Source organism: Cydia strobilella, chromosome 18, assembly GCF_947568885.1.
Source record: "Cydia strobilella chromosome 18, ilCydStro3.1, whole genome shotgun sequence".
Lineage (NCBI taxonomy): Eukaryota > Metazoa > Arthropoda > Insecta > Lepidoptera > Tortricidae > Cydia > Cydia strobilella.
This window is the reverse complement of record NC_086058.1, coordinates 5,836,846-5,864,834: the sequence shown is the minus strand read 5'-3', so window position 1 is coordinate 5,864,834 and position 27,989 is coordinate 5,836,846. Positions and strand designations below refer to the sequence as shown.

General features: G+C 36.7%; 5 protein-coding genes across 6 annotated transcripts; 2 read left to right on the top strand and 3 right to left on the bottom strand.

Annotated features, from left to right (window-relative positions):
- Positions 1-31: 31 nt before the first annotated feature.
- On the top strand, positions 32-5,958 carry LOC134749424 (peptidyl-alpha-hydroxyglycine alpha-amidating lyase 2-like). The gene is made up of 5 exons (XM_063684349.1): positions 32-230; positions 309-454; positions 805-1,003; positions 1,492-2,007; positions 2,424-5,958. Exons 1-5 carry the CDS (start codon positions 99-101, stop codon positions 2,538-2,540), a joined length of 1,110 nt encoding a protein of 369 aa, XP_063540419.1. The 5' UTR covers positions 32-98; the 3' UTR covers positions 2,541-5,958.
- On the bottom strand, positions 5,943-10,108 carry LOC134749435 (vesicle transport protein USE1). 2 transcript variants are annotated; one of them, XM_063684368.1, is made up of 6 exons: positions 9,810-10,108; positions 9,509-9,605; positions 9,106-9,232; positions 8,102-8,304; positions 7,037-7,178; positions 5,943-6,222 (listed from the first exon to the last, which is right to left on the bottom strand). In XM_063684368.1, the coding sequence occupies exons 1-6, from the start codon at positions 10,001-10,003 to the stop codon at positions 6,173-6,175; spliced, it is 813 nt and encodes a 270-aa protein (XP_063540438.1). In that variant the 5' UTR covers positions 10,004-10,108; the 3' UTR covers positions 5,943-6,172. The 2 variants fall into 2 exon arrangements, with proteins under 2 accessions (XP_063540438.1, XP_063540437.1); XM_063684367.1 differs by having other exon boundaries at positions 8,102-8,307; positions 9,810-10,093.
- Positions 10,109-11,690: 1,582 nt separating this feature from the next.
- LOC134749263 (proteasome subunit alpha type-4) lies at positions 11,691-14,500 on the bottom strand. The gene is made up of 6 exons (XM_063684155.1): positions 14,344-14,500; positions 14,201-14,243; positions 13,795-14,124; positions 13,074-13,204; positions 12,680-12,803; positions 11,691-11,888 (listed from the first exon to the last, which is right to left on the bottom strand). The coding sequence occupies exons 1-6, from the start codon at positions 14,344-14,346 to the stop codon at positions 11,746-11,748; spliced, it is 774 nt and encodes a 257-aa protein (XP_063540225.1). The 5' UTR covers positions 14,347-14,500; the 3' UTR covers positions 11,691-11,745.
- An 843-nt stretch (positions 14,501-15,343) lies between these two features.
- LOC134749343 (probable peptidoglycan muropeptide transporter SLC46) lies at positions 15,344-22,370 on the top strand. Its single transcript, XM_063684262.1, has 8 exons — positions 15,344-15,630; positions 16,950-17,210; positions 17,378-17,552; positions 17,887-18,064; positions 18,445-18,676; positions 19,466-19,612; positions 20,801-21,041; positions 22,218-22,370. The coding sequence occupies exons 1-8, from the start codon at positions 15,492-15,494 to the stop codon at positions 22,303-22,305; spliced, it is 1,461 nt and encodes a 486-aa protein (XP_063540332.1). The 5' UTR covers positions 15,344-15,491; the 3' UTR covers positions 22,306-22,370.
- A 1,436-nt stretch (positions 22,371-23,806) lies between these two features.
- Positions 23,807-27,290, bottom strand: LOC134749344 (uncharacterized). Its single transcript, XM_063684263.1, has 3 exons — positions 26,624-27,290; positions 25,158-25,350; positions 23,807-24,334 (listed from the first exon to the last, which is right to left on the bottom strand). The coding sequence occupies exons 1-3, from the start codon at positions 26,975-26,977 to the stop codon at positions 24,036-24,038; spliced, it is 846 nt and encodes a 281-aa protein (XP_063540333.1). The 5' UTR covers positions 26,978-27,290; the 3' UTR covers positions 23,807-24,035.
- Positions 27,291-27,989: the final 699 nt, after the last annotated feature.

The following is a 27,989-nucleotide window of genomic DNA, read 5'->3' as shown; positions in this document are numbered from 1 at the left end:
CCACTGCCGAATCGCGCACGCGCGTTGGTCTCGATATCAAGCAATCAATAGTCAGGGTAGTGCTACGTCGCCAGCAGACATCAACAAACCGCTATAAAATGTTGCCGATATTATTATTTCTCCTCGCTTTACGTGGATTAAATTGTGAACCTGAAACGGTCAGGGAAAATTTCGACTACTTCAGTTACGGCCCTGAGGATGATCTTTTGAAGAGTTTAAATTTACACTTGGTAAGTGTTGCAATAAAAATCGCTAAATAAACTTCTGATCGTAGGTACTATTTATATATAATAATTCCGTATTTTCAGCCTAAGGAGGAGATAGTGCTAAGACCCCAAGAAGTGAAGGACTGGTCGCAACAGTCTCTGAACGTGGGTCAGATTACGGCTGTTTCTATTAACTCTTTGGGACAGCCGGTTATTTTCCATAGAGCTGAGAGAATATGGGACGAAAGGTACATAGATCTACTTTCTTTAATAAGGATTTTAGAAATGTCTTCGCGATTGACGGCGCTTTCCGACGGATCATAATCATGAAAATAACATCGCCACAAATTTTAAGAAGAGTTTACCGCAGCTGAAATCGGATGTTTCTGGATTCTCAAAGAACCAAAATAACGTCAGCACTTTACCAATTGTAATGTTCAAACGATTTTTTGGGAGCCTAATAATAATGTATCGGCTATAAAGATGTAGGTACGTCCAAAAAGCAAGCCCCGGTTTGCCCCAAACTAGACCCCATAAGGAAAGGAAACGAGTGTTTAAGGTAGTGTTCCAATATTGACTAGCCATTGTTTTCTTTCAGTACATTCAACGAGTCAAATGTATATCAGAACCTGGACAAAGGGCCGATAGTAGAGGACACTATCCTAGTTCTGGACCCACATACCGGCTCCGTACTTCACAGCTGGGGCGCCAATGCGTTTTACATGCCGCACGGGCTTACCGTTGACCATCACGACAACGTTTGGGTAACGGATGTGGCTAAACATCAAGTATTTAAGGTACTATTTAAAATTATGCATCTTTCATCCTATCTAAATGCTAATTTAATAATCATACTACCTATTGCCTATTTGTACATACTCTAGCTCCTGTTTTCTGGTGGGTATAAAAAGTTAGGCCTTTATCACATTCGCGCCGCATCGGGAAAGCCTATAAGTGCAATAACCGCCTGACCTCTTTCAATTTAACCTTATGATTTTTTTAGTAGGTAACATAGAGGTTCAGATTCATAATTTAAGATCACGTAGGGTGCCCTCAAGCAAAGCCGACTTTGCCACTTAACAAGATCCCATCTGTTTAATAAGATCCCATTAAACAGGTTTAAAGTACTTTCACAACAATAAACATTCATTCGCTACCTATCGCATTGACTTGAATTTTCTTTATAACTTCTCGACTTAGGTAGATTTATCCTTTCGTCGTACACACTCTAATTAATTACCCTACCAGCACTTCTCGTTTATCTTAAAAACTGTATCTCTTTCAGTACACCCCACTGAACCACAAATACCCCACCCTGACAATCGGTGAAGCCTTCACAGCGGGCTACCCCTACCGCCGCCGAGTCCTCCTCTGCATGCCTACATCAGTCGCCGTCGCAACCACGGGCGAAATCTTCGTCGCTGACGGCTATTGCAACAACCAGATCCTCAAATTCAACGCAGCAGGAAAACTCCTACTAGAAATCCCCATGTACTCGGACACGCTTACCTTAAATCTTCCACACAGTATTACTCTATTGGAACATCTTGATTTGGTCTGTGTCGCTGATAGAGAAAACATGAGGATCGTCTGCCCGAAAGCTGGATTGAAGAGCTACATCAAAATGTTGGATCCTGCTACGATTATTGAAGATCCGACTTTGGGCAGAGTTTTCGCTGTCGCGTCGCATGGAGATACGATTTACGCTGTGAATGGGCCGACGTCACAGAATATTGCTGTGAGAGGATTTACCGTGAATGCTATGACAGGGAATATTTTGGATACTTGGGAACCTACTGCGGTGAGTTTTTTTTATTAAACCAATTTTGGCGATTTCTGGCAGGCTGCCAACATAGAGGTCGCTATACATTAAAGTTTAAAGACTTGAGGTGTAATGAGTAGGTATGCAAATGTAGGTCAAGCTTCAATGGTCTGGCAATTTAACCTCATTATATTATCCGTTTCTTTTCAAAACACACATTTACAGGAGAACTTAGTTTTAACGGTGAAATTTAATATAATATCGAGTATATGAAAGTATAAGTTTAAAGACGCATATCTGAATAGCTAACACAAGGAAAATAGGCTAGCTTTATTAAAATATAATTTCTCTGCAATAAACTTAGACGTAAGATCTTTGTAATAAAGTAGATATGGACTACTCAATTTACCCAAGAAAAATACTTTTTAGATACCTACAACTTAATTTATTTTCAGGGATTCACCAACCCCCACTCTCTTGCCGTGACCAGAAACGGATCCCATCTCTACGTCACGGAAATCGGACCCAACAAAATATGGAAATTCGAGTTGACCGACGTATACGACAAGTAGGAAAATTACGTTGAAATTAACATAGTGCTATGCAACATACTTCGCCTATTTGCTTAAATATTCGTGTTGCAGCAGCCATTTTTGCGCACATAGCGCGAAGTGTGTTGCCGGTAGGGTGGTGCTTATTTCGTCGAAGTTAAAATAAAAAGATACGAACATAAAACGATTAAAAAAAACATCTTGTATGAAGGATCCTAATTTTCAAAATTCGGAAGCGACCCCTATACTAAAACGTAATTAAAAATTCTGAAAAAAACCCGCATTTGTGTTAAAATAAGCGGGGCATAAATTAAGCGGGTGAGACATGGAACATTTCAACTTCGACGAAATAAGCAACAACCTACTAGTCCGTAGTTGCCGGCATTACATTATTTAACGAAATTCAAATACCCAGAATATAATAAAAAGCGCGAATAAGATTCGCTTATTAACTTAACTTAAGTGAGATGGTATAATATATAATTGAGTGCGTTAAAAGTTTAAGACAGATGGAGATCTAGGTAATATTTTTAATTTGTTAAACTATTCCTTAATGGAACTAAAAGCTATGAAACTCCAAAAAGTACCTACGGCTATTTAGTTCCTAAAACTCCCATTTATCAGTATTATACAGTGATTCAGGGACGTGAGCAGGATTAAGCCTACACATTTAGTAACTTATAAGCAACTGTTTCGTATCAATATTAGTGAGATTAACGTAAATGTTTTAATCGTATTGAAAAAAAAAGTTAATAATTGATTTACAACATGCATGGTCGCCCTACAATTAGAAAGTACTAAACTACCGATATTCTGTGTCAAATTGAGTGTTATCACTGTCATCAGAGTCTAGTTACTTTTGAAAACTCGTATCTCACTCAAGTTTGACAGATTTTCTTCATAATAAAAATGCTGTCATTGCGGTTAAAGAGGTTTAATGTTTATTAATTAGGTGTTGTAAGGTAACCATGCTTGTAGAGAATTACATTTGTCCTTACCTAAAAGTTGAAAAAATAAGAAAAAATGTGGTATGTTTCAACTAAATACGACGGTGATCGATCAGTGAACAGTTACCGAGTGTGCAGGATTAGTCCTGCTCACGTCTCATGAATCACCCAATATAACTGTTACTAAATAGAATATAACGCTTGAATCTTTAACTTCTTGTAGTGTTATTGTGTTGGAATTATCCTACCATAGCCACCATAGCCATATATTGTATAGTCACCGTTATTTGTAGAAGATATATCGCGTTTGAACTAGGTTCGACTTCGACGATATGCGCACAGAGTTCAATATATTTAGACATGACTAAGGGCCACTTGCACCATTCACTAACCCGGGGTTAACCGGTTAAACCTGGAGTTACCATGGTTACTAGTACAATTTGACACTGGGTTAACGGTTTAACCAGTTAACCCCGGGTTAGACGGATGGTGCAAGTGGCGCTAAGAGTATTTTATAAAGTCTTCGCATAGGTTAAGCTACATAAGGTTCCTTGGGAACATTCCTTTTTCACAACTATACCCTCATTAGCTTTCTCTGTAGTTTCTCTACCTTTTCTATAGCCTATTTCTTCTAAATCTAGTAATCAGTTAGAAATAAGCTTACAGCAAAAAATTGTCAAAGAAAAAAAGTATGCTGAAAAGAGAAAAATACTCAACAATGTATAGCGCTATAAACAGGTGCTATAAATTTGTTATAAAAATTACTCTCCAGATTATTATCCATATGTTTCAAAGTTATATTAAACGCATTGTTTGTAACCCTTATGCTTTCTAAAACAAAAATAGTTATGAGGTAACGAGTACGTTGTGGGATGAAAATTTATCTCTTTTAGAACTGATCATAACATTTTCAGATTAAGAACAACAAATGTATCTTTCATGTACATAAGTACCTACACTACAACCGGGCTATAGAACGTTAATTACTTACTGCTATCGTTGTGGGATGAAAATTTATCTCTTTTAGAACTGATCATAACATTTTCAGATTAAGAACAACAAATGTATCTTTCATGTACATAAGTACCTACACTACAACCGGGCTATAGAACGTTAATTACTTACTGCTATCCAATTTTATAATTCAATCAAAATGGTTGCAAGAAGTAAGACTTTGTATTTGTAGCTACCGACACACAGGGAGAGAAGATTGCGTCAAATATCATATGAAGAATCCAGGGCAGATCATTTATTCTTAGGCCCACTTGCACAATCCCACTATTCCGGGGTTAAAGGGGTTAACCGTTAACCTAGTGTCAAATTGTACTGGTAACCATGCTAACTCCAGGTTTAACCGGTTAGTAGAATGGTGCAAGTGGGCCTTAGACTACACACCTCTTCTACAATCAATAATTCTTTGGTATCTACGTGCATTCTACGGTAACCGCTTACATCGGACGGGCGGTGTGCTTGTTTGCCACCAACATTTTAATAATAAAAAAACTCCATTATATCGCCAATAAATAAGTACCTACTTATTTTGCGAAGCTAATGACAATTGTCACAAGAAACACGACAATTGTCACGAAATTACGACACAGAACTCATTTCCTAATAATTACAATTCTTTTAAATCTTGTGACAATTGTCGTCATCATCATCATAAACTTCGCAAGAGAAGTACCTGTTTTTTGCCGATATAAGTAATAGTTTTTATAAATAATACAATGATGGTGGCAAACAGGAATACGGCCCGCCCTATGGTAAGCGGTAACCGTAGCACATGGATGCCTGTGACGTCAGCAACAGTGATGTTTTATAACTGTCGCACCTGTCACCGTGGTGAAATAGGGGCCTGACTCCATATTTATTGACCTTGGCTTCGACTACGTGTCTTGTATATAGGTTGGTATATCAAACTCCATGTCGAGTCAAGGTCTTCCCCTATCGTGTATTTGCAAATGCGTCGTAAGCACGCAAACTGGAGAGCCAAAGTGACCAAAGTCTATTTTGACTCACAAGTGATTGTAGTACTAACTGTTAAAAGCTTAAAGGCTGTAATGGCGTAAACTTGCCAAGCCATTGTGATTGAGTAGGTACCTAAGGGTACCGCAAAAAAAGAAAATCGAAATTCCGTTATCTGCCTCTCCATCGCACGAATACGCAAGAGCGATAGAGAGGCAGATACCTAACGGATATTTCGTAAGTAGTCGCAATGTGTAATGACGTACCTAAGCGAAAATTAAATTTAGTAGGTAATAGCTCGATACAAGACCCAGTATGGTCTTGTCTAAACGAAAAGCTTTTATTTTATATTTAGACTTGAAATTAATTGTTCCCCTCTTTTTCTTAGATTAAATGTAAAGAACAATGGACCAAATCTGGATTTGGTATTATATTGGTAAAACCACGTTTTCGACATATACTTAGTTACTTATAAAAATCTCAAAGTTTCGTAGGTTTTAAAACAATGTAATAAATTGGGAAAATGATGGCGTTTTTTATTTCAACCTTCAAAACCCCGTGTAAATGTAATCTGATTTAGAATGAATGATATTTCGTAAAACGTCTAAAATAACATTTATTTTCAATATATTTACAAGTCATGTCTTAGTTTATAATAAACAGTCACATATAATTTAAACCATTTGATAATATAAATAACATATATTATGATATTGAGTTGATTTACTTACATCCATTTATTTACAATTCTACTCTTCGTTTCTTCATAACTTTCATGAATAACACCATATCTGTAACAAAAAAAAGAACGTATAGCGCGAACATTACCCAGTGTATCGAACACAGAGGGGCTACCGCGAAAACCGAAATTCGCAAATTGCGGGGATCTTTCTCTTTTACTCCAATACGGCGTAGAGTGACAGAGAAAAATGCCCGCAATTTGCAAACTTCGATTTTCGCGGTTATAGCCCTGTAAATTCCATCTGTACGCTGATATACCTTCAAATTTATTTGTCGTTTAAGACATCTGATACAAATGAAGCAGTTTCAAAAATTGATATTTTAATTTTTTCAAGGATAAGGACCTAGAACAGATAAATACATGGGCCACCAAAAACTGTTTAGTCCTAAACCCACTGAAGTCCAAATTTGTGATTTTAGGATCGAATAAACAAATTGAAAAAAAAAAAATAACAGTGTGGACTCTAAACTACAATACAAACAATAACAGGAAAACCCTGATGTATGCCAGCTCCACTAAAATGCCACTGTTATAAAGTCACTAATAAATATGCAGGTGACTATAGCGAGCATGATCTAGAGCTAACACTTCCAGGCGTACCTGATACTGTGCTCCTACAGCCTTTCTGACTCCACTTTCAAAACAGAAGTATCCAGGATTTACTCTCTAAAGTAGGACAATTCAATGTTGAAATATACTCACTAATAAATATGCAGGTGACTATAGCGAGCACGATCTAGAGCCAACACTTCCAGGCATACCTGATGCTGTGCTCCTACAGCCTTTCTGACTCCACTTTCAAAACAGAAGTATCCAGGATTTACTCTCTAAAGTAGGACAATTCAATGTTGAAATATACTCACTAATAAATATGCAGGTGACTATAGCGAGCATGATCCAGAGCCAGCACTTCCAGGCATTCCTGCTGTGCTCCTGCAGCCTTTCTGACTCCACTTTCAAAGAGTCCACGTTGCGGTCCGTCATATCTGATGATTTCTTCAATGCCTGAAATAAAATATGAAAACAATAACTTGGGAAACTTAGCAGGCTACAGATTATCGTCGACGTCCATGCCATTCGCACTATGAACTTTACTGTCCACCACATTAATTAGAGTCGAACAAATGAGTTGGACGAATTTGTCTCAAGTTGAATCTAATACCAAAGATAGATATAACTCCGTAATAGATAGATACAGTCTAAGGAAAAAACGTGCCTCGAAAATCAAGAAAATTTGATTCTCGTTCAGAGGGCGCTACTAGTTTTGGCCTACAGTCGAATAGATGGCGTTGACGGTTTCGTTTGTTATTTAACAATTTTAACGCATATCAGTGAAAGAACATGGGTCAAAATCATAAAAATAATTAATGCAAATAAAAAAATCATTTATCTATATTTTTAAATACATTCTATCGTATTTTTATAAATCTTAATTTTTAGTTTTAAAGTGTGTCGACAGATGGCAGTGAATTTACTGGGGTTACAAAATTTACTATGACAGTACCGCTCTAGTATAAGTTACTCTATGCTAATACAAATTCGTCCTTCAAACGACGCTGTATGGCGCTGTACTGCTCTGATGGGGTAACTATGGCTGTCAAAATCTGATGTTTGGCAAATTCAGTTACCACATAACATACAGTGCCATCTAGTTCAGCTTTCAAACTCGGAGGCACGATTTTTTATTACACTTTACATTGCTACTACTCTCTACTTTGATAATACTAAGGCCTAGGGCCACAATATTCTCTATCTACATAATGGCTGAGTAGTAGTAGTTCAGACATTTAAAATAAGAAATCTGGGCTAGAATCTGTGTTGGCATAAACCGGAGAACAATGCAATCAAAAATTAGTAAATTTTAGAACCCTACTAATTTATGAAAATAAGAAACTATATTAATGCATCTACCAGAGGATGACATTTACCTCAGTATCATTCTTTATAATAGTACTGGCGATCTGTGACTGCTCTTTCAGGCTCTTAGTCAGCAGCACCATGTTCTCCGCAACCTTCTCCTGCATGTTCTGATGGTATTTTAGCAGCGAGTCCATGTCTTCCTGGCTGCTACTAGTGCTTGTGAAGTTGGGAGCTTTAATGATGTTGCGTTTGCGGAGAGTGTCATCATTGTCTTCTGGAAATGGTATGAAAGAGTCTTGAATGATTCACGGTTAGTTTCACTAGACACTACAAATACAAAACACTAGACTATATACTACACACACACTACACTACACTAGATTATAGACTTTTACAAAAGGTCTATATCCCGGTCAATATAAGTCTAATGGTATGAAAGTTGATGAATTAACAAAAGTATACTACAATGGACGTAGGGTGTGGTCCTCCAGCATTTGGGGGGTTGTGCGACAGTTAATGCGCCACTCATGTAAAAAGACCATTTGTTACGAAACCGACAACAGAAGAACAAAAGTGTAAGATGATTACAAATTCGGCAAACACTTTATTGCAAACCGAGTAGTAAAGGCTTGGAACAAATTACCCTCAGAAGTTGTGAACTCTGCAAGTGTTAATCAATTTAAAAATAGACTAGACAAACTATGCTAACTGTGCTAAGTGAACTATGATTTAGACGTACCAGCATCAGCTGCCTGTCTAAAATGAAATAATAATAATAAATTGCATACAAAAAATTACAAAATCAAACTAATTTTTATCTGATAACTCAAGTACTTTTATTGCAAAAGTTTATTTGCATGCACAACATACAAATTTTTATGCAGTCTGTATTATGTTTGTCTGTTTTTAGACAGCTACATTGATGAATGGCACTGCATAAATACAATTGTATGGCATATAGTTGAATGGAATAATTTATACATGTAAACATTTTGTTGATACTGGTTGTAAACATAATTTTTAGGGTGCCAAAATTTTTAATATTTGAAATAGGACCTGCATAAATACTAACCTAGTCCAAAAAGCTCAGACCTCAACTCATTGCCGTACTTGGCAACTGTCTTCTGGTGTATTTCCTGAGCCGCCTCATCAGTGCATAGTGTAGCAGCACCATGAGATAGCAACTGAACTGCTTCCAACTAAAATGAGAAAATGGCAAATGTTATTAAACAAGAACAATACTTTGTCTATTTAATATATTTACTAAGACATTTGGTAATTTAAGTGAGTCCCTTACAAATACTTTCAAGATGCTGTTTGGACTCACTATCAACCTACCGAGCAAGGTAGCACAGCGTTTCCTTATAATTGCATGGAAGCCATCAACGCTTGCCTCCACAAACATACCCCATTGCACTGCACCTCCAACGAAGACCGAGCAACATCCTGAAGGCGTCATTATGAGACCAACTTACCTTTTCAGTTGGACTATTTAATGTAGCCGTTTGTATTAAACCTTTCAAGAAACCAGCTCTTTTTGTGTACTCTATGAGGATATCTTTAGAAGGCTTTCTGTAAAATAAATATATTTATGAGATGTTTCAAAACATTTCTAAACAAAACAACGTAAAGGTATTAAATATTCTAAAAACATAGAACTAGCGCGTGGTACCGTGGTTGATCAAGGGTCTAATATCATACAGCCTAAGAACCGTTAAGTTTCTTTGTACCTGGTACTGTCAGGGCTTATACAAAATACCAAACAGATTTACTTACTCTGGCCCTGTCCTAAGTTCAGTCAACATCTCATCCAATGAATCAACGTATTTCTTAAGTCTCCAGTTGCCTTCAACAGCCTCCTGCTTTGCAATAAGCTCACATCTGTTCAATAGTAGCCGCACATTCATTTCTAATCTGGACTTTTTTGGCGCAGTTGGTTGTGAAGGAGTCGTTCTTCTTTCGACCGCCATTATTAGTTGTACCCTTAAGGTGAAGTGATGTTAGTTATAATGTTGAAAATGCAATAGTAATAAATAGGAAATCCACGACTAATTGATTTCGAATTCGAAACCAAAAGTTGAGGACACAACAAAACGTCAGTTAGATACGCGTCAAAAATGTCAATGTTACCTAATTATTCCTTTCTACGCATATTTTGTTCACTCCCGTTCTTTACAATAAATGAAGTTGCAAACTTCATTTGAAACGAAACGACAAAATCTATTTAAGCCGTAGATTAAAACGCTCAATAACTTCACATACTTAAATAGTTAGTCAAACCCATAGACCTAGCATTACATAGATGCGGCCTACCGCGTGCGCCCGTAAGGGATAGACATAGATGACGTCATAAACGTGGGGATACCATATTGGTAAAAATTACCCCAATATTTGATATCACGTTGGGGCGATTACCCTGGAGGCAAAGTTTGACGGTATTAAAATTGTTGAATAAAATGTCAATGGGCCGTTCTTTTTAGGCGTATGAACAATGAAATACCTCCTATAATTCGCGCAGGTGGTACAAAACTAAACATATTTAGTAAATAAAACGTAAAATAAAATGTATTATGAGTTTTAATTTTATGAAATCACTAATCACAATCACATTATTCACACCAATTTTTTTTTTTTCGATAAACATTTTATAATAAATAATTGAATATAGTGAATTTATTTATAAAGAAAATTTAAAAAATAATAATATTTAGTTACATGTAAAAAATCCGCAACGCAGGCTTCGTCAGGTGGCCACAAATGCAAATCAGCAACATGCTTCGTCCCAAAAATACCAATGATGATATCCGCAACAGGCTTCGTCACTTTTTTTTTTTTTTGTTTAAATAAAATAACCGTCACGAACACCAATTAATGTACACCACATTTAATATTCACAACATTTGTTTATTTTATTTTTTGGAATTTGAAATACGAAAAAACTTCGAGGTCAAAATTACCCATAAAATTATGATATTTTCATCTGGTATCCCTAACATGATTGGTATGCAGCTAAATTAAGAAGAAGATTAAAAACGGCTGACCTCAGACTCGTCTGAGTAGCTGACAAGGCTGACATATTACCACAAACAACCTACGTAATTTGGGATAATGTTTTGTTAATTTGCGTAAATAATTGTGATATTTTTATTGAAATCGTTTGATTCTACATTGCTTTGAGTGTAACGTAATTTTACGATGTTATTCCCAGATTTTGCGTTAAGAGGAAGGTGTAAAATGCCGTACTTACGTGTGAAAGGATGTTCTCATATTTTTGCTCAGAGCGGCTATTACAGCCGATTACAGAACAATTCACCATTACTTTATCAATTCAAAACGCTAACCATCACTATGTTTTATAAGAGAAAAAAGCACAATTTCATAGAAAACAACAATAATTAAACAAGCAACGAACAAGCATGACATGTCACGTACTTATTTGTTTGCCACAATTTCGGTTGTGGCAGCGGTGGAAAAGTGAAACTATGACAAAGACAAAAAGTAATATATTGCTCTCTGTCACTACTACTGAAAGATACATAAGACTATCCCGTTCGGTCATTTCGCCCCACCCCTCATGACCGATCCATGTTATACTAGATTGCAACCAGTTTACTGTTTAAATCAAAACAACTTTTGGGAAATAAAGTAACAAAACAATATTACCGCAAATCATTTAATGGACCAGTAAACGAGCTCTTATAACAAAAGATAATTAAGATTTAGTAGGCTGCTTCTTAGCCGCTTCGGCTTCAGCTTCACTCTTCTCGAAGGCAGAAATCAGCGCCTCTACTTCAGTGTTTGTTAGCACTCGGATCACCGTCTTGTTGTCTTGGCGGGTTAGTGTTGCCATCTCAACTGAAATAATGAGAACCAAATCAAAACCAAATTGAATTACTTACTTAAGTAATCCTTCTTTTAAAGTAAAATATTTTATTATCTCTTGTGAATGATGGCGTCTCTATGACAGTTCATTTCTAGTGTCCCGTACAAAACTTTGTTCACGAAACACTTATAATTATATATGGAGTAAAGTAGCTGTCACATGGAGCATAGCACATTAATTGATTTTAAAATTTAACTTAAGTACTTAATAAAAATACGGTAAAAACATATTTATTAGATTATTTTTTTAAATTAGACCCACTGAAAAGAGACTAGAAGGAACTGTCATAGGTATAAGGACCATTATTCGACGCAAGGATTAGATACATTTATGTGACAGTTTCAAGCAAACAGTACCAAATGGTTGGTTGTCCAATTAGGATGACTTTTGAAAATGTGGTATCATTCGTCTGAATATAAATATAACACATGACACACATGGTAAATTTGTAACATTTCAATTACTTTCTTGAATGTGGTAGTGCTTAGACATAATAAATATACAGGGGCAGTATAAATATCTTATGTTAGAACCTGAACTAGAATAAAGAAGTCTTCGTATTGGATGCAAATCAGATCAAAGCTATGCATATGTGTCACTAAACTTCAAACTCGGGTAAATCCATTCCACCCTCTCAGGAAACATCTACCCTATTACCTTTTCTTAATACCAAAATCGCATAATCCGACAGACGGACATATTTGCAGCTTCCTGTATGATAATTCATTAGATCTACCATCTCAACAAATTAACCATCTTTTACCTTTCTCTGGAGTCAGCTTGGTCATGTCAAGGGTCTTGCTCAGAACTTTAATTGCAAGGGCTTCCGCCTCGGCCAGTGTGGTCTCGTTCTCCTTGTACTCCTGCTTCAAGCTGGATACTGCAGCCTGGATTTAAAACATTTGGTTGGTTTTTTGATTAAACTTATACTTACTATGAATACCTTTTAAAATGAAAAATAGGTGTTCGGGCTTGAATATTAAACAACTTTGTGTGTGTTACTATTCTTTTAGCTTGTAACTTGTAATACATTTAGAAGTCTCTTTTGAACTCCTTTCATTAAATACAGGCTTTTGCTTGTCTTACAAGTTTCCTTAAATAAGCCTCTGGTAATTTGTTACTGTATTATTAGTGAATATAAGAGAAAAACAACTCACAGCACTGTTGCTACCAATGCATGTAGCCTTCCATCCTCCATAGTTGCCGCTGGGGTCTGACTGGTAGAGCTGGTAACCGTAGTGCTTGTCCCAGCCCATGTACAGGATAGAAACACCAAAAGGCCTTTTACCTTGAAAGAAAGAAAATTTTAGCATGGAATATAGAAGTTTGGAGAGCAACTAGGAATGAAAAATTGTGATGGGAACCAGTGAAAGCCACAAGTGGAAGCATAGTACCTATGAATTTCGTGCCATCATAATTGTACATTTATCTAATGCCACTCCTGTTAAATAGATAGGAGATGGATAGGATATACTAATCGGAGAGGGGAAACAAATAACATCACTTTGATGAAAGTGATGTTATTCGGCCGGAAGCTGTGGTCATATGCGACCTGCTCACTCTTGGCAGCGGTCTATCATGAGTGAGCTACGAGCGGTTGGGTTGAGCTGGAGCGAGGCCAGAGGGTCGCTGAAGATAGGAAGGCGTGGCGCGAGCTTGTGAAGGCCCTTTGCACCTCTGGGGTGCCATAGGACAACAACAACACTCCTGTTAAATATAGTCATGGCCCAAATGATTTTAAGGTTCCAAAATTTCTCAAACGATACCTACATATATATTTTGCATAAGCCAACTTAACCTACAGGCTGCCAGATACCAACAATAAACCACACTTTTATTCATAGTTAATATATTTTCGAAATAAAAGCGAAATCTCACCTCCGTACTGTGTGTAAGCTTGCTTAACATCACACAACCAAGACACCAGTTGTTCACAAGGGATAGATTCCCCATACTGCAGCAGGTACCTCTGGGCAATCAGCCTCAGCTCATTAGTAAGCACATTAGCGTCAGAAGTAATCCCAGCTACCGAACAGACCATGTCATCATTCAGCTTGTAAATTTTTTCAGAGAAAAATACTTCATCAAGAAGTTTGTTCGTGTTTCTACGCTCCGCGGCTAGTAGAATGCCGTCTGTTGCTAAAATGCCCAGTGATGTGCCAGCATGACTGATGGCTTCCATTGCATACTCGACCTGGTACAGCCGACCTGTAAAATAAAACTGTGTTCAAAAGTACTGGATTTATGCATATTGCGATTAAACTGACTGACTAGTAATACTTACCCTCCGGCGAGAATATTGTGGTACGTGTATCATAACGACGGGCCTGTAAATAAAGCCGAAATAAGTGTTTATAACAGGAATGACCAAGCAAGTTGTTTGTGGTAACCTAACACAAATCGTGAAATACAGGTTTTGTGACTTACCATGTTTGTGAATTGCACTCAATTATCACTGAATTTGATTTAGTAAACTACCGCAAGTCTAATAAACTAATATATAGTACAAAATCTTCCTTTTCAACAAACACTATTCTTTTACCGGACGATGACAGCTAACATTTCATGTTTTTTTTTTAAAGCTTGATGTCACGTTTTAGTAACAACTGTATACGAACAGCCACTTAAATATATGTCTGTTTTATTTTTATTGAAATACGTGAAATTCTAAAGTAGCAGAAAAAAAAGAGAAAAAAAATAAAATATTCAATTTTATTGGTTAAAGGTTTTTTGGTAAGATTTAAGCGCTAGCGCCATCTTTTGTCAGGTGGACAAAACAACTAAGACGAAAAGATTAGCAAAACGCATAATAGATGGCACTAATATCAACAATCAACTTTCGAAAAAACTACATTTGGGGCATGGAGACTATATAAAGGAGCCAAATCTCTATGTATGAAAAGTGTCCATCAAAAAACAGTAATTAGGCGGCGCCACCATACACCGAAATACTACCAAAAACAACCTACGTAATGTGGTCGGGTTATTTGTTGCCTTATATGGTTCATGTTATACCAATTTTCGCATTTGATCAAAGCCCGGTTGAGGAAACCACATTTGACCATCCCGACCTCTGATCGTAAATTCAATACCATACCATAATAATAGGTGTTTATTTATCTTAGATCCATTAATTTCATTATCGAACGAGCGAGCGAAGCGAAGCGAAGTTCTTACATTAAACAAGAGAACACACGGCTAATAACTGTGGTCAAAATACTTTTTCAATTGCACGTTTTTGGCGAATAACGAGTTCTCAGGTCGTTGGGGCGAACTACCTAGTATTTTTTTTTAATCCTGCATGCAAAGAACTTGGAAGAACTAAGCCGTCTAATGGCTACGTGTTTATTTTCAATAAAACATATCTGATAAAACGCTAAGTCAAGGTTTAACAGACAGCTGTTGTTATTGTTATTGCCCGCCGCGCGAAAATTAAAATGCTCAGTCCGTAAAACGCCTCAGACGGGTTGCGTCGACCCGCTTTTTACTCGCGCTAAAATTGCAGAAATCTGTATGTTTGTCTATGACAAAAGAAACGCGAGATACAAGTATGTTCAGTTTTTTAACTGGCCAGGATGTCGGTAAATTTTAATAATAATGCGGAGTTGGAGCCTCTTATACGGTCCAGCCATGGACCTGATGGACCGCGTCGTTCCGTGTGGCTGGCCGTTGAACTGCCACTTTTTCTTTTGCTATTCAGTTCATCTCTCACAGGTAAGTAAAATTTATGAAATTATCTTACATTACCTACTTAAGAAGTCAAAGTCTCGCGATTGAACAACTGTGAAGTGTTGTTTTTTTTACACAACAAGCAAAAAGTTGTTGGCATTGACCTTACAAGGAAGGAATGCATAAGTACCTATAGCAGTAGGTACCTATCTATCTAACATGGATCAAGTGTTCAAAAGTTTTAATGTTTTGAACACAAATTAATTTAACGTAGTCCAAAATAAAATATAGTTTAGGTCGGTTTATTAAGTTTTCTCTTGTATATTTAGGTTCAGGTAAATTCACTACCTATCACGAAAGTAAGTGAAATTCAAAACTTATTAGGGATCCAAAGAATAGCAAACTTAAGGATCGAAAGAATAAAAAAGTACTAGCCTACATAAGCTGACTGTAAGACAGGATATAAATTGAGCGAAGATGTATAATTTTCTCGTAAAATTCACACGCAATTTTTAAACATATTTTAAAATCTGATATAGGTATTTATCTCGATTAAATATTAAATATAAATAATCTTCGTAAACCTATAATTTTGCAGTCATTGACCTAACATCCGACACCCAACAAACCTATCTAACCACGGAGGCCACATAAACAAAGGCATGTCCTTGCCAGATTCATTACGCTGACATAATTACTAATCAGTGCAGCTGCAAAGTCAAACATGCAAGCTTGAGCCTTATTCCACAAATCATAGAGCTCTTCAACTTGTGGCTGGCTGGCATATTATTATGTTTATTATACAATTGCATGGCTGTATTAAGTTAATTGCATTGCGTCTCCTTATAATTACCTATCTATACCTAAGTACCAAATATTAACTAGGTATAATTAATAGGCGCATTTTCTGTTCCATATTGGAAACCGAAAATTACCTCACGGGGAATCGGGGATACGAATGCTGCCGTTACCTATCCTTAAACTTGGTCAGGGTAGTTTACATAATCCTCATTGATATACTTATTTTAGTTGTCTTTCGATGGCGCTACAAGTCTGTTGTTCTTAGCTTCCTAGCTACCTTCTTGGCCATCTTTCTCTTTTTATGATTTTTTAAGCCACCTTTTTCCAGTCGGTGTCACTTCTTTATCTTCATAAAGTCATCCTCACACAGTGTATAGTAGATATAATCTAGATTTATCGATCTATGTTGGACTTGCAGCTTGTTCAGGTTGATAGTTAAGTACGTTCTAAAATCTAAGATAATTGGCTCTATCACAGATCCTATTAAACTATTCTACGAATAACAATCGTATTCGAGCAATATGAAGGATTAATTCAGTAGTATTGTATTATTTTGATTTTAGATACCGTAACATACAACTTACTTCTATACCGCACCTGCATAATCGAGCTAGACCACAACTCAACAAAATGCGCGCTACTCAACATCCTAAACAAGACCGGCGAAGCCAAAGACCTGGAGACTGAGGTCCAATCTGAAGCGTCTATTCTGGTGACTACTATATCAGTGTTTAGCAGCATCATGCCGGCTATACTGGCTGTGTTTTTAGGGTCCTGGTCTGATAAGTATGGAAGGAAGCCGTTGGTGGTCTGGCCACTTTTTGGTAAGTTTATGTGATTTTATTGTATTATTATATCTAAGAACCACAATCATTTTTCTGCTGAAGAGTATCTATAGTAAGTAAATAGTGCACGGTCTACGAAGATGACGGTACTGAATTTAACCAGTTATGTTTACGTGATTTTTCTAAATAGGAATGTTGTTTTTCAGGACAGTTTGTAACTGCTGTATTAACAGTTGTATTTAGCGCAGAGCAGTCTTTAAGTGCATATTGGTTTATTTTATGCATTATGCCGCTTGCCATGCTTGGTGGATTCAGCACAATCATGTTGGGAGCTAATCTGATTACTACAGATATCACTACTGAGGAGGATAGAACCTTCAGGTGAGTTGGAGATAGGATCTCGTCTTCTTCGTCTTCTTGTTTGTTATCTTCACCTTAATCACCCACTTTCACGATCATCGCGGTCAAAAATGACCTACTACAGGCTCCATACGAATATATCTACTCCCGTTCTCTCTTGTCCGATATGTAACCGGAGTGAAATTCTCCGGGACCCTTTTCATGATATACGACTTTGGCCGCAAAAATGACATGCAGTCTAATGCCAAAAGTTTCATATCGTGGTTTTTTTGTCAAGTAAGGGTCAAAGAAGATGAAAAAAGAGAATGCGATTAGTGAATTTCCTGCATGATATAGAAAACTCCGTGTTTTTCAGGTTAGCACTTATACAGGGATGCGGCTTTGCCGGTGTTCTCACAGGAACCATAGCTTCAAGCTACGTGTACGACTTCATGGGCTATGTTCCCTTGTTTACGTTATCAGCTGCCATTTATTTCTTCACATTGTTATACACCATCGTGTTGGTGGAAGAGACTTTGGTTATAGCTGAGAGAGTGAGTATTAATGTCGTTATTTTCAATATTGTTTACACTAATTTATAAACATCATTCATATAATCACTCACAAAAAAAATATAGTCTAGGAAATCCTAAACTGTTATCGTACCGTTCATCTTATTACTTCAAGCACAGATTATATAAGCTTCAAGGAACAGAGATTTGATGCCTTTTGGTGTATGTATACAGGCATGGCTTAGTAACTCGACTAAGAATTTAAACACTAAAGTATAGGTAGATTTGGCACTAACAGTGTCAAGGAGCGTCATAGGTAATACCTAAAACTTGGCTCGAATACTTCACGTGGTCGGACTCTGGTATATCATTGGATTGATACTTATATGTAGTTTGACCAATATTTTTTTGTCTGCTTACAGGGAGGTCTTTGCAAAATCTTCAACTGTGACCTAATCAAAGACATGGGGCGCACATGTTTCAAGAAGAGAGATCTAAGAATCACTGCTATATTGACCCTCCTTATTACCGCTTTTGGGATCACTATGTTCTGTATATTCGGGATTAGTGCCGTGGACTATTTATTCACGAGACAGAAGTTCCAGTGGCTTCTTAAGGAGTATTCCACATTCTGTGCTGTTAACATCATTATAGGTAGGTATTATGATTTTAAAGCCATGGAATCATCTGAACGGTTTTATTAATAACTCCATAAATATTACTACATGCATGGGTCCTAGCGGCAATTGTAGATCTAAAGTATTTTAATGGGACCATGGGTTCTCTAACCCCCCGAACAATTTCATGTGAAATTTCCGTTGCAATTGCCTTGCAGGTGATATGTCTTTCGCTACAAATGATAAATAATCATAGTAGAATCGGTAGACGGTAATGTACCAGGACCAGGACTTATTGACCGAAGCGTTTGCGAAGGTCTCCATTTTGACTCGGGCAAACTGCTTTCGTATGTGTAAGCGATTCCCGTGAAATTTTGTGAGCAAGTTTAGTTGTTTGATATTATTTTCAGTAGTTTTAATTTAGTTTTAAGTGTTCATTGTATACCCGAATTGGGTTACCGTTGAAACTCACATGTATCACACCACATAACACCTCTGTAACACGGTTGTACAATAAAGAAATATCTTATCTTTTCTGTCGTTTCGTTTTTTGGAAAAGGTTCAAAATAATAGAATTTGGCATAAAGGACTTAAGCGACATTGCTTGAGGCCATGGTGTGGCCGTTTAAGAAGTGAAACGCTCTTACGGTAGATATCGCTAGGGTCCCCTAGACCCATATAGTGGGAAGATTTGCTGACTATGGATGAGGTCTTGGTGGCTCAGTTGGCAGGCGCTGGAGTATCGATCCAGAGGCCGTGAGTTCAAGTCTCACCCAAGGCAGTAATTTGTAAATTTATTCTAAGCTTAATTATTGTATCATTACAGGTCTTATGGGAATGTATATTGGGATGTCGTTTTTCCAATCCTACTGCAAGATGTCGGATGGTATGCTTCTCATTTTGTCCTACGTGTCGTCCATTTGCGATGCGACTGGTAGAAGCTTGTCCCAAAAATCCTGGCACTTGTATCTCGGTAAGTCGATTTTTTTTTCAGTCAGGGCCTCGCTTTCTTAAAGACCATTCTTATTTAGTATTCCTATCTTAGATGACGGCAACGCACTTGCAATCCCTTTGATATTTCAGGTATCCATGGGCAACGGTGACTGGTTGATTGCTACATTCATCTTCCTCGCGTTGTCCCGGCATTTTGCCACGGCTCATGGGAGCCGCTTGGCAACTAATCCCAAGAATTGGCGTAGGCACTAGTTTTTACGAAAGCGACTTCGATCTGACCTTCCAACCCAGAGGGTAAACTAGGCCTTATTGGGATTAGTCCAGTTTCATCACGATGTTTTCCTTCACCGAAAAGCGACTGGATAATCAATATCAAATGATATTTCGTACATAAGTCCCGAAAAACTCATTGGTATTTTATAGAATGAAGGCACTGGTCCCATTAGGGGCTCTTATTAGTTGACATCGTTACTACTACTAGTATGATACCGAATGCTTAGGACTTTAGGACCTTTTAAGAGCAGAACTGAGACCCTCAAGTTCGAGCTAGTCATTTTAATGAAATAAAGTTCAATTGTACGTAATGATTGTATAATTTATTGTCTAGAGAAGAAGTTTGCTTTTACTGTAGTACCTTATACTTAATATACTTAAGTAATTAAATTAGTGTTTCTATACAGGATGGCTAAAAAATAAGTGCATTCCCGTTCCCTACCATACCTGTATGAACCAGCCAAATTTTTTTTCGAGATTTCGAGGTTGGTCCAATAGTAAAAGCTGCTCAGTATAATCCAGTATAATCCCAAAACCTCCCTGGCAACGGGAATGCACTTATTTTTTAGCCACCCTATATAAACTTATTCCGCAACAAAGGGCCATCGGGCCCATGTTGTTTTAAATGCAAGAAGTGATTTTTTTACTGACAGCGCTCTACAGGAACCTCTGAAGATCCGAACATCATGAATAATCAGACACAACAATTAACAAACAATTACTTAATAAAAATCTATTTTTACAACTTCGTCACAGAGACAGTTATTGAGTTTCTAGTTCTAGGTATTAATGTTGATAGTGTTTGTAGGTACTCCTAATGTAACATCAACGACTATGTTTATCAACTTAGGTACCTTGGTTTTACAATTTTTGCTATCGAAAATCTACGGCGCGTTTGGAACAGAATAAATGCATTTACTCACCTTATTTTCAGCGGGAATGATGTCCATACTAGGAAGTTTGTCCCCTCCACTAATCCGCTCCCAGATCTCCAAAGTGCTGCCCAAAGACGAAGTAGCCAAGATGTATTCTCTAGTCAGTTGCGTAGAAGCGGCCATGCCCATATTTGCCCCTGTTCTGTTCAATTGGGCGTATTACTGTACATTAGCAGTGTTCCCTGGGTTTATTTACGTCATATCTGGAGGATTGTTCATGGTGTGTCTTATACTCGTAATGTAAGTATTAATTGTTAGTTTTATTTTATTTTATAGAATAATAACACTTACTGCATTAGTAGAGGAGCATCGCTCGTTATACCTTCTTTCGTGTAAAAACATATTTTTTTTGAGTTGGCATTTAGTATTTATCTACCTGCATCTTGTTTTAGGATCGATTCTATTTATTTATACAGGGTGACCTTAGCCATTGGACAAACCCTGAAATTCCACGTTGGGTTACTTCTCAGGAATGCTCTAACGTTAATATATTAATATATATAATATGTTAATATGTTAATATATATTTTTTTAATTAGAACAAAAGATAAAAAAAAATAAAACAAAAATTAATTCCTATGATCGACAACAAAAGCAATCATTCTGTATTAATTATTGGCAGTGTTTTTGACAATTTGTCCGAAAATGTGCGGCAATGATAACATTTGTCAAAAGTCAGAATTATGGAAGGTAGAGGTAACGAAATGAATCTTCATGTATCAAAAAGTTACCGTAAAAAACAGTAAATAGGCGGCGCCACCATACACTGAAGTACCTAGACTATACACCTAGCATTTTATATAGATGTGCACCCGTGCGACCGTGAGGGACAGAACATACGCAATGCGACAAAATTAAAAACACGTTTTATCATTCTTGACAACATACCAGAAACAACCTACGTAATTTAGTCGGGTTATTTACTGCCCTTCCCCCATTTCATCTCTACATTATTATACCTCTATGGTTCATGTCATAGAGTCTCCTGTATATTAAAATACTCTTTGGTCTCAGAGCCTACCTAGCGCCACCGGAGAGATTAGGAACTATTATTTACAGCTAAAAGCTGGTCACTTTTGCAACAATTCTGCCATAAGAGATTGTCATCCTTTCTATACCATCCATAGTCAGAATCTTATTAATGACATAAATAAAAAAGAGAATCAATAAGGTCGAAGAAGATTTCATACTATTTATTACCTCAGGAGCTATTAACACATACAGGCTGCTCCAAAGTAAAAAATCGTAATTCGTTAATTTCTTCGTAACCGCTACACCGGTTGTTATGATACTTGGTATACTGATTCTAAATACCTTAATGCATATGTACATTTCGGCTTTGTCCAATGGCTTAGGACACCCAGTGGCCTGTATACATAGACCAAGCTTTTGAAGATTGTTATCTTTTTTTTTCAGAAACGCCAATATTCTTTACTACAGAGTGGTGAAAAATCGAAGTCAAATCAACCCCCTCCTTGAAGAAGATGTTTGTACTGAAAATTAATAATGATATAAGATCAATTTGAATGCATGTGTATCATAAGAACGGTTTACATACAATATATCTCGTATCCTTATGATGCAGTTCGATACAATTAGGTAACTCAACACGAAAAATTTATATCTTTAATAGTCGTGATAAAACTGGTAGATAAACTGAATCATTTGTGATATTTTAAGATTTTTAAGATATAGATGCTCATGTGTAAATGAATAAACTTATAGTTCATTCATATAAGTATCAAACTTGGGAAGCTACTTATAGTAATTAAGTAAACTGTGATATAAAATCGGTAAATATCAGGAACCTTATATTATAAGTATAAGTAGAGATTTAAGTAGATAGGAAACTATAGTTGGTGAAACCAAATTGTCAGTAGGTAAATAAGTACAAAAAAAACTATAGTCATCCCTTTCTTTTGGGAGCTAGTACTAGTGTAAGACAAAGATAGTATGATTATCTTTGTCTATGTTTGAAATGACACAGTCCTTTGAGAAACTATAACTACTACTACCACTATTCGATAACAACATACTATATGTAAAAGCCCCTTCTTGTGTATGTAGTAGTCAATGTAAATTTAGCTAATGTTTTTTTTTGTAAACTGATCATAACTTTAGAGGCTTTAACTAAGTTTTTTACCCAGAAGAATCTAGTTTTAGGATATTGAATAAGACAACTAATATTATAAAACCATAAATGTATTAATACAATCACACAGACAAACATACACATTGACTTAATATTATTATACTCACAATAACAATACAAGTAACACCACGTCTAAACCATAAAAATACATTAAAAACTTTGTACAGAAGTAAGATTTTCGACAAAAAATGTTACCGGGATCAAGTATAAAGTCTGGGGCTCAAGTATTTGTTTTACAGTAGGTATGATATGTACCTAATGTATGGTCAATTGTGTGTAAAAGTACATATATATTTATTAATAAAATTATTATTTTCATACGTAAAAATCAATTTACACATGAAAATGTAACGTAATCCTCATTTGCGCCACATTTACTCAATCAATGAATTTTCGGCATATAATTTTTGATTATTTAAATCTTTATATATTATAATTAAGTAGTAAACAAAATCCAAAAGCAATAAGTAAAAACTTAAAAATAAACGCGTTTGGTTTATGTTAGGTACCTTACATCAACCGATTTATTATTAATAAATAAATGTAATACTAAATTAATGTAATCTATTAAAGTAACTATTAAAGGGCGTGGAAATGAGTATTATTTTATTCACAATTAAATTCAATAACGAAAATAATAAAGAAAACTCAGTTGACCACAATAAAGATGTATGTAATATCGTAATATGAATTTAATATTTCTATTACTTTTAAAATCTTTGATTACGACGCCAATGTCACCCTGTATGAATGTATGATGCTTGATTTTGGAGTTCCCGGTTGCGTTCAAGTCCAAGTCCAAGTAGAATCGGTTTAATTCTCAGGGATTCATAAGAAAGATGAAGCAGAAGTTTTCATAATGTGCGATTAATCAAAGAACTTATGATCTCTTTTAGTCTATAAAACTACAAATAAGTCCGGACGTCACTGAGCTTAGCGATTCTGGTTTTAGTTCTTGTAGACTGCTAATAATGTGAAAAAATAGACAAAATCATTATCCCACGCCCCTTTTTTTTCTCCACTTAAACCTACAGCCTGCTTACCATACTCTCACCGTCCGAAGACCCTGCCTTTTTACTTAGTCACAGGGCTTTCCTAGTAGTCGATATCAAGTTGATAATCGGCTGAACAATAATATAGAGTAGGGTGAACACCACAAAACACATGAGAGCCGTGGATAACCCAGGGTTTGCGGCGCTAAAGTAATCCATATTAAACCCTATGGCTATCGTGATAAGGCCCATGGAGAGAGCAATTAAACCAAGCGCGATGTGGAGGATCTTGACGGGTCCGCTCCTGATCATCAAACGTACTTTCGAGGAGAAAAGTGCTATGATACCGGAGATGAAGCTTGCTAGGGAGAACGCCAGTGCGATAACGCCTGAAATAGATAAGATTTGATGTAGATAACTGTACATTCATGTCGCCAAAATTTATCTCATCGCGTACCTATCTTGACGAGTGTTGCTGTACAGAAGTAGGCAATTTTTATAAAGCTTAGGTCATTATTGTGGAAAGTATGATTCATCATTGCAAGGGCATTTATTTCAATTGCTTGGAGTCAGTTGCACCAAACCGTCTGTCACCGCTAACTTTTATTGTACCTATGAGTTAATTAATAGTTCACTGCTGAGTGACGTTGATCATCAGTCCTTCCAGCGTGGTTGGTACAACTAGCCTTTAAAGTTTGAGCTTAATCCAGTATTCTGATACATTCATGTCATTCAACCGCAGGATTTTCGTTGCTTAGTGCATCGAAATGCAGTATAAATTGATAACTTTAGATAAATGGGTACACAGTCAAGGTCTAATATTTATTAGTACGTGTTACAGGTACCCACTACTAAATATGATTTTGCAAGTTTTTCGTTTTGTTAATGGGTTTTGACTTCTGAAAACTAAGTACTAGTAAATAATAAAAAAGTACTAGTCAACTTAAAGTGCTTAATTTAAGTTACCAAAGTTAATTATGGGTTGGATATTAAGGCATTTTAACAAATACAGCCGTGCCTTTGGTCAGGCAATGAATGCTCAAAAATGTTATAGCGGGAAATGCTTGGAACACATTTTTTGACTTCGTAACTTTATTTGGACTAGTTAGGAGTTGAACATATCAAAAGTACCCGGCCGTATGTTCCAAGCATTTCCTTCTATACTTTCTTGTTGCTTGGCATATAAAGAAAGTATTATAAATATAAAATTACCGCAATATCCATGAGGTGTGTTAACAACCATGTTAGTCTCAGCCAGAGCCAGGAAAGAGCCCACAATGACGAACAAGGAGCCGATGAGCTGGAGGCAGCCGTGGACGACTCGCTTGCCATCCTGGGATAGTTGGAAGGACCAGGAGTTGTGCCTGTGGAGCGTCAGGACCGCTTCTACTAGGAACAGTTGGTACTGAAACATGAAAGGAAGCGCCTATAGTTACTCAATAGCAATTTTGCATTGTAATAAAAGTAGAAGCGTGTTGTAAACCTACTTTCGACACCTTTAACTAAGAATCATCTTCCGATTGTACACAAAAGTTTCATGAAATGGACTCCTGGTGCTTTGGTGATGGCGTGGTGATGGTGACAATTCAATAAGTAAAAGTTTTGAAAAATGGTCTATGCTTGTTCATTGCATCATTCACTACAATCTCAATTTACAGGTGCTTTCAAGTAGATACAATTTCAATACTTTCAATATGTACGAGTACCAATATACGATATTCTATATTCGTGTTCATTATCGTCCGACCGAAGTTTTGGTTTCAGCAGGTTTTGGCACAAACATCATGTTTCAGCCAAAGGTTCGTTTTCACCCGAAACTAGAGCAAAACCAAACCTTCGGTTTCGGTCGGACGCTAGTTTTCATAAACGAGACGATTTATTTTAAGCTGAGGTTTTAGGATTAGCTCTATCGGATCATACCGCACAATTGTTAAAATGTTCAATAATAAATTACAATATACCTAGATACAAACATTACATTAAAATTAACTATAAACCTAACAAAAAACACACCTTAAACCTTAAACAAAACAAAAATCCTTAAAAATCCTTTAATAAAAAAACTACACAGCTATTTTAGGCTGTGTAGTTTTTTACCCATCGTACCTGTATCAAAGTTCCCCATAAGCATTCCCCCGCTGAACTGCTATGGAGTTGGAGACCTGTTGGACCAAATACGACCCAGAATGAGGATCACCACCCCTCTCCCGCAAACGCCGGCCTAATTCCCTAAATAATTGTCGGGCTTCCATACTCCACGCCCTCACGGTCTCTACAACCACCGGCACAAAGTCGTACGCCGATGCCAGTGCGGAGTATTTAGCGTGCTTCTGAGCTTGAGAAACATGGCTGCCAACTATTGGAATTAGGCTGTCACGCCATTGCATTTTTTGAACAACACTCGAGATATTTGTTCAAATATAATTTGCATTTAGTAAAATTTGCATATTTATTTGTAAGTATTCTTTTAGACAAGCACGGTTTAGTAATTTACTTACATGACATTCAGTTAGGTTATTTACACTCATAGCAATATACCTACTCGTACAGCACTGATGTAATATAAATCTAGACACTAACTGCGGTTAGTATTAAGTACATATTTGTCCTTTTTATCGTGTTTCAAGAGATTAAGAGTCACTACAGCTTTATACTCTCACAAAACACAGAATACGTACGCCAGTTCCCGCGAAAATTATATGGAGTTGAAGATTGCTGATGGTCCCGCTGGGTTCTACAGTCAACGCGAAGTGCCACATGCAGAACACGACGATGGCCACCTGCATATGGTGAAGGAGGTTTAACAATTGGCAAATGGCCAACCACGCGGAATCCCAGGAGTTGGTATACACGTCACCGCTCTCCGCGTCATAAGCGCCTGGTGCACGAGTGACCTCCGCTTGATACGGCACATGCTCCCTCACTTCGAACATTTCAACCTTATCCACAGACTGCGTAGAACTCGTCGGGAGTTTATCTAGTCTGGGCACAGAATATTTCTCCGACTGCTGGCTCGTGCTAGGTCTATCCATTTTGGCTATTCTAGATACAGCGTAGACCCTCCGAACCGTTCTCGAGCGGTGACACGGTCACATGGACACTTCGCGAATTACGTACTGAAACTTGGTCCTACAGATCTGCTTGAGATAGCGGTATTGAGATAACACGGGAGAATTCGATCGGAAGGTATCGTAGAAAATTGACAGTTTTAAGATTAGGGAGTTGTGCAACTTTCGATAATGCAGAGATATTAGTTTAATCTTGTTCGCGTTTGTGCAATGTTGAAATTCCTTTGCTTCTTTAGGAGTATTTGCTTGTATGAGTGGTGATGTTTTGACCTAAATGTCGAGTCTTGTATTATCTTACGGGCCTGTCTTACATTAAACAATTCTGTGTAATAGGTAGTCTGGATTAAGTATTCATATCAGTGTGTAGTTTTCTGAAAATGTGACGAACATACTCGTATAATATCCAAATTACTTAATTTTAAAATACTGGATGCAGTGCAATATAACATTGTAAAATTGTAAAGAAAGTATGGATCAAAACGAAATCAGAAACAGAGAGAGAGTATTTATTTCAGTTTATAATATATATAGTATATAGTATTTATTTCAATTTATATAGTAGTGTTTCTACTTAAAATAAAAACAAATTAAAGTATTTTCTGTAAATAATTTAATTTGTTTTAATACTTCTAACAGTAAGACGAAATCAGGTTTAAAACATTAGGTAATAGTACATAATATGACAATAATAGGTAAAATCTGAACTCATTCATTTTAAATATTGTTCTATCATGCACAGTCTTAAGTATATTTTATGGCATGTCGAGTCGTCTGATTGATTCGTTAGGTTAGGTTAGACTTTTGATGACCTTTATATAATTGAAATTAATAAATAATAAAAACATTTATTCAAACTCAATTGGACATTAAGAATGTTATAGTTCCGCCGCTACATACTAAATGGCGTCACTACAAGTTACGCATGCAGCGCTATACAATAAAAATATTAGTTCTCCTACTCATCGACAGATGGCAT

Bases quoted from the DNA above. Each gene is read 5' to 3' on its own strand.
- LOC134749263 (XM_063684155.1), bottom strand. The intron at 13,205-13,794 runs GTGAGATTTCGC...CTTTCTTTCAAG, and splicing joins AGCTTACACACAGTACGGAG to GTAAAAGGCCTTTTGGTGTT. The intron at 12,804-13,073 runs GTGAGTTGTTTT...TTTTAAATCCAG, and splicing joins GCATTGGTAGCAACAGTGCT to GCTGCAGTATCCAGCTTGAA.
- LOC134749344 (XM_063684263.1), bottom strand. From the start codon at position 26,977: ATGGATAGACCTAGCACGAGCCAGCAGTCGGAGAAATATTCTGTGCCC. The intron at 25,351-26,623 runs GTACGTATTCTG...TTCATGTTTCAG, and splicing joins TAATTTTCGCGGGAACTGGC to TACCAACTGTTCCTAGTAGA. The intron at 24,335-25,157 runs GTAATTTTATAT...TATCTATTTCAG, and splicing joins CACACCTCATGGATATTGCG to GCGTTATCGCACTGGCGTTC.
- LOC134749435 (XM_063684367.1), bottom strand. From the start codon at position 10,003: ATGGCGGTCGAAAGAAGAACGACTCCTTCACAACCAACTGCGCCAAAA. The intron at 9,606-9,809 runs GTAAGTAAATCT...TTTATTTTACAG, and splicing joins GAACTTAGGACAGGGCCAGA to AAAGCCTTCTAAAGATATCC. The intron at 9,233-9,508 runs GTAAGTTGGTCT...TTCTCATTTTAG, and splicing joins TAAATAGTCCAACTGAAAAG to TTGGAAGCAGTTCAGTTGCT.
- LOC134749424 (XM_063684349.1), top strand. From the start codon at position 99: ATGTTGCCGATATTATTATTTCTCCTCGCTTTACGTGGATTAAATTGT. The intron at 455-804 runs GTACATAGATCT...GTTTTCTTTCAG, and splicing joins GAGAGAATATGGGACGAAAG to TACATTCAACGAGTCAAATG. The intron at 2,008-2,423 runs GTGAGTTTTTTT...ATTTATTTTCAG, and splicing joins ATACTTGGGAACCTACTGCG to GGATTCACCAACCCCCACTC.
- LOC134749343 (XM_063684262.1), top strand. From the start codon at position 15,492: ATGTCGGTAAATTTTAATAATAATGCGGAGTTGGAGCCTCTTATACGG. The intron at 17,211-17,377 runs GTAAGTTTATGT...GTTGTTTTTCAG, and splicing joins GGTGGTCTGGCCACTTTTTG to GACAGTTTGTAACTGCTGTA. The intron at 18,065-18,444 runs GTGAGTATTAAT...GTCTGCTTACAG, and splicing joins CTTTGGTTATAGCTGAGAGA to GGAGGTCTTTGCAAAATCTT.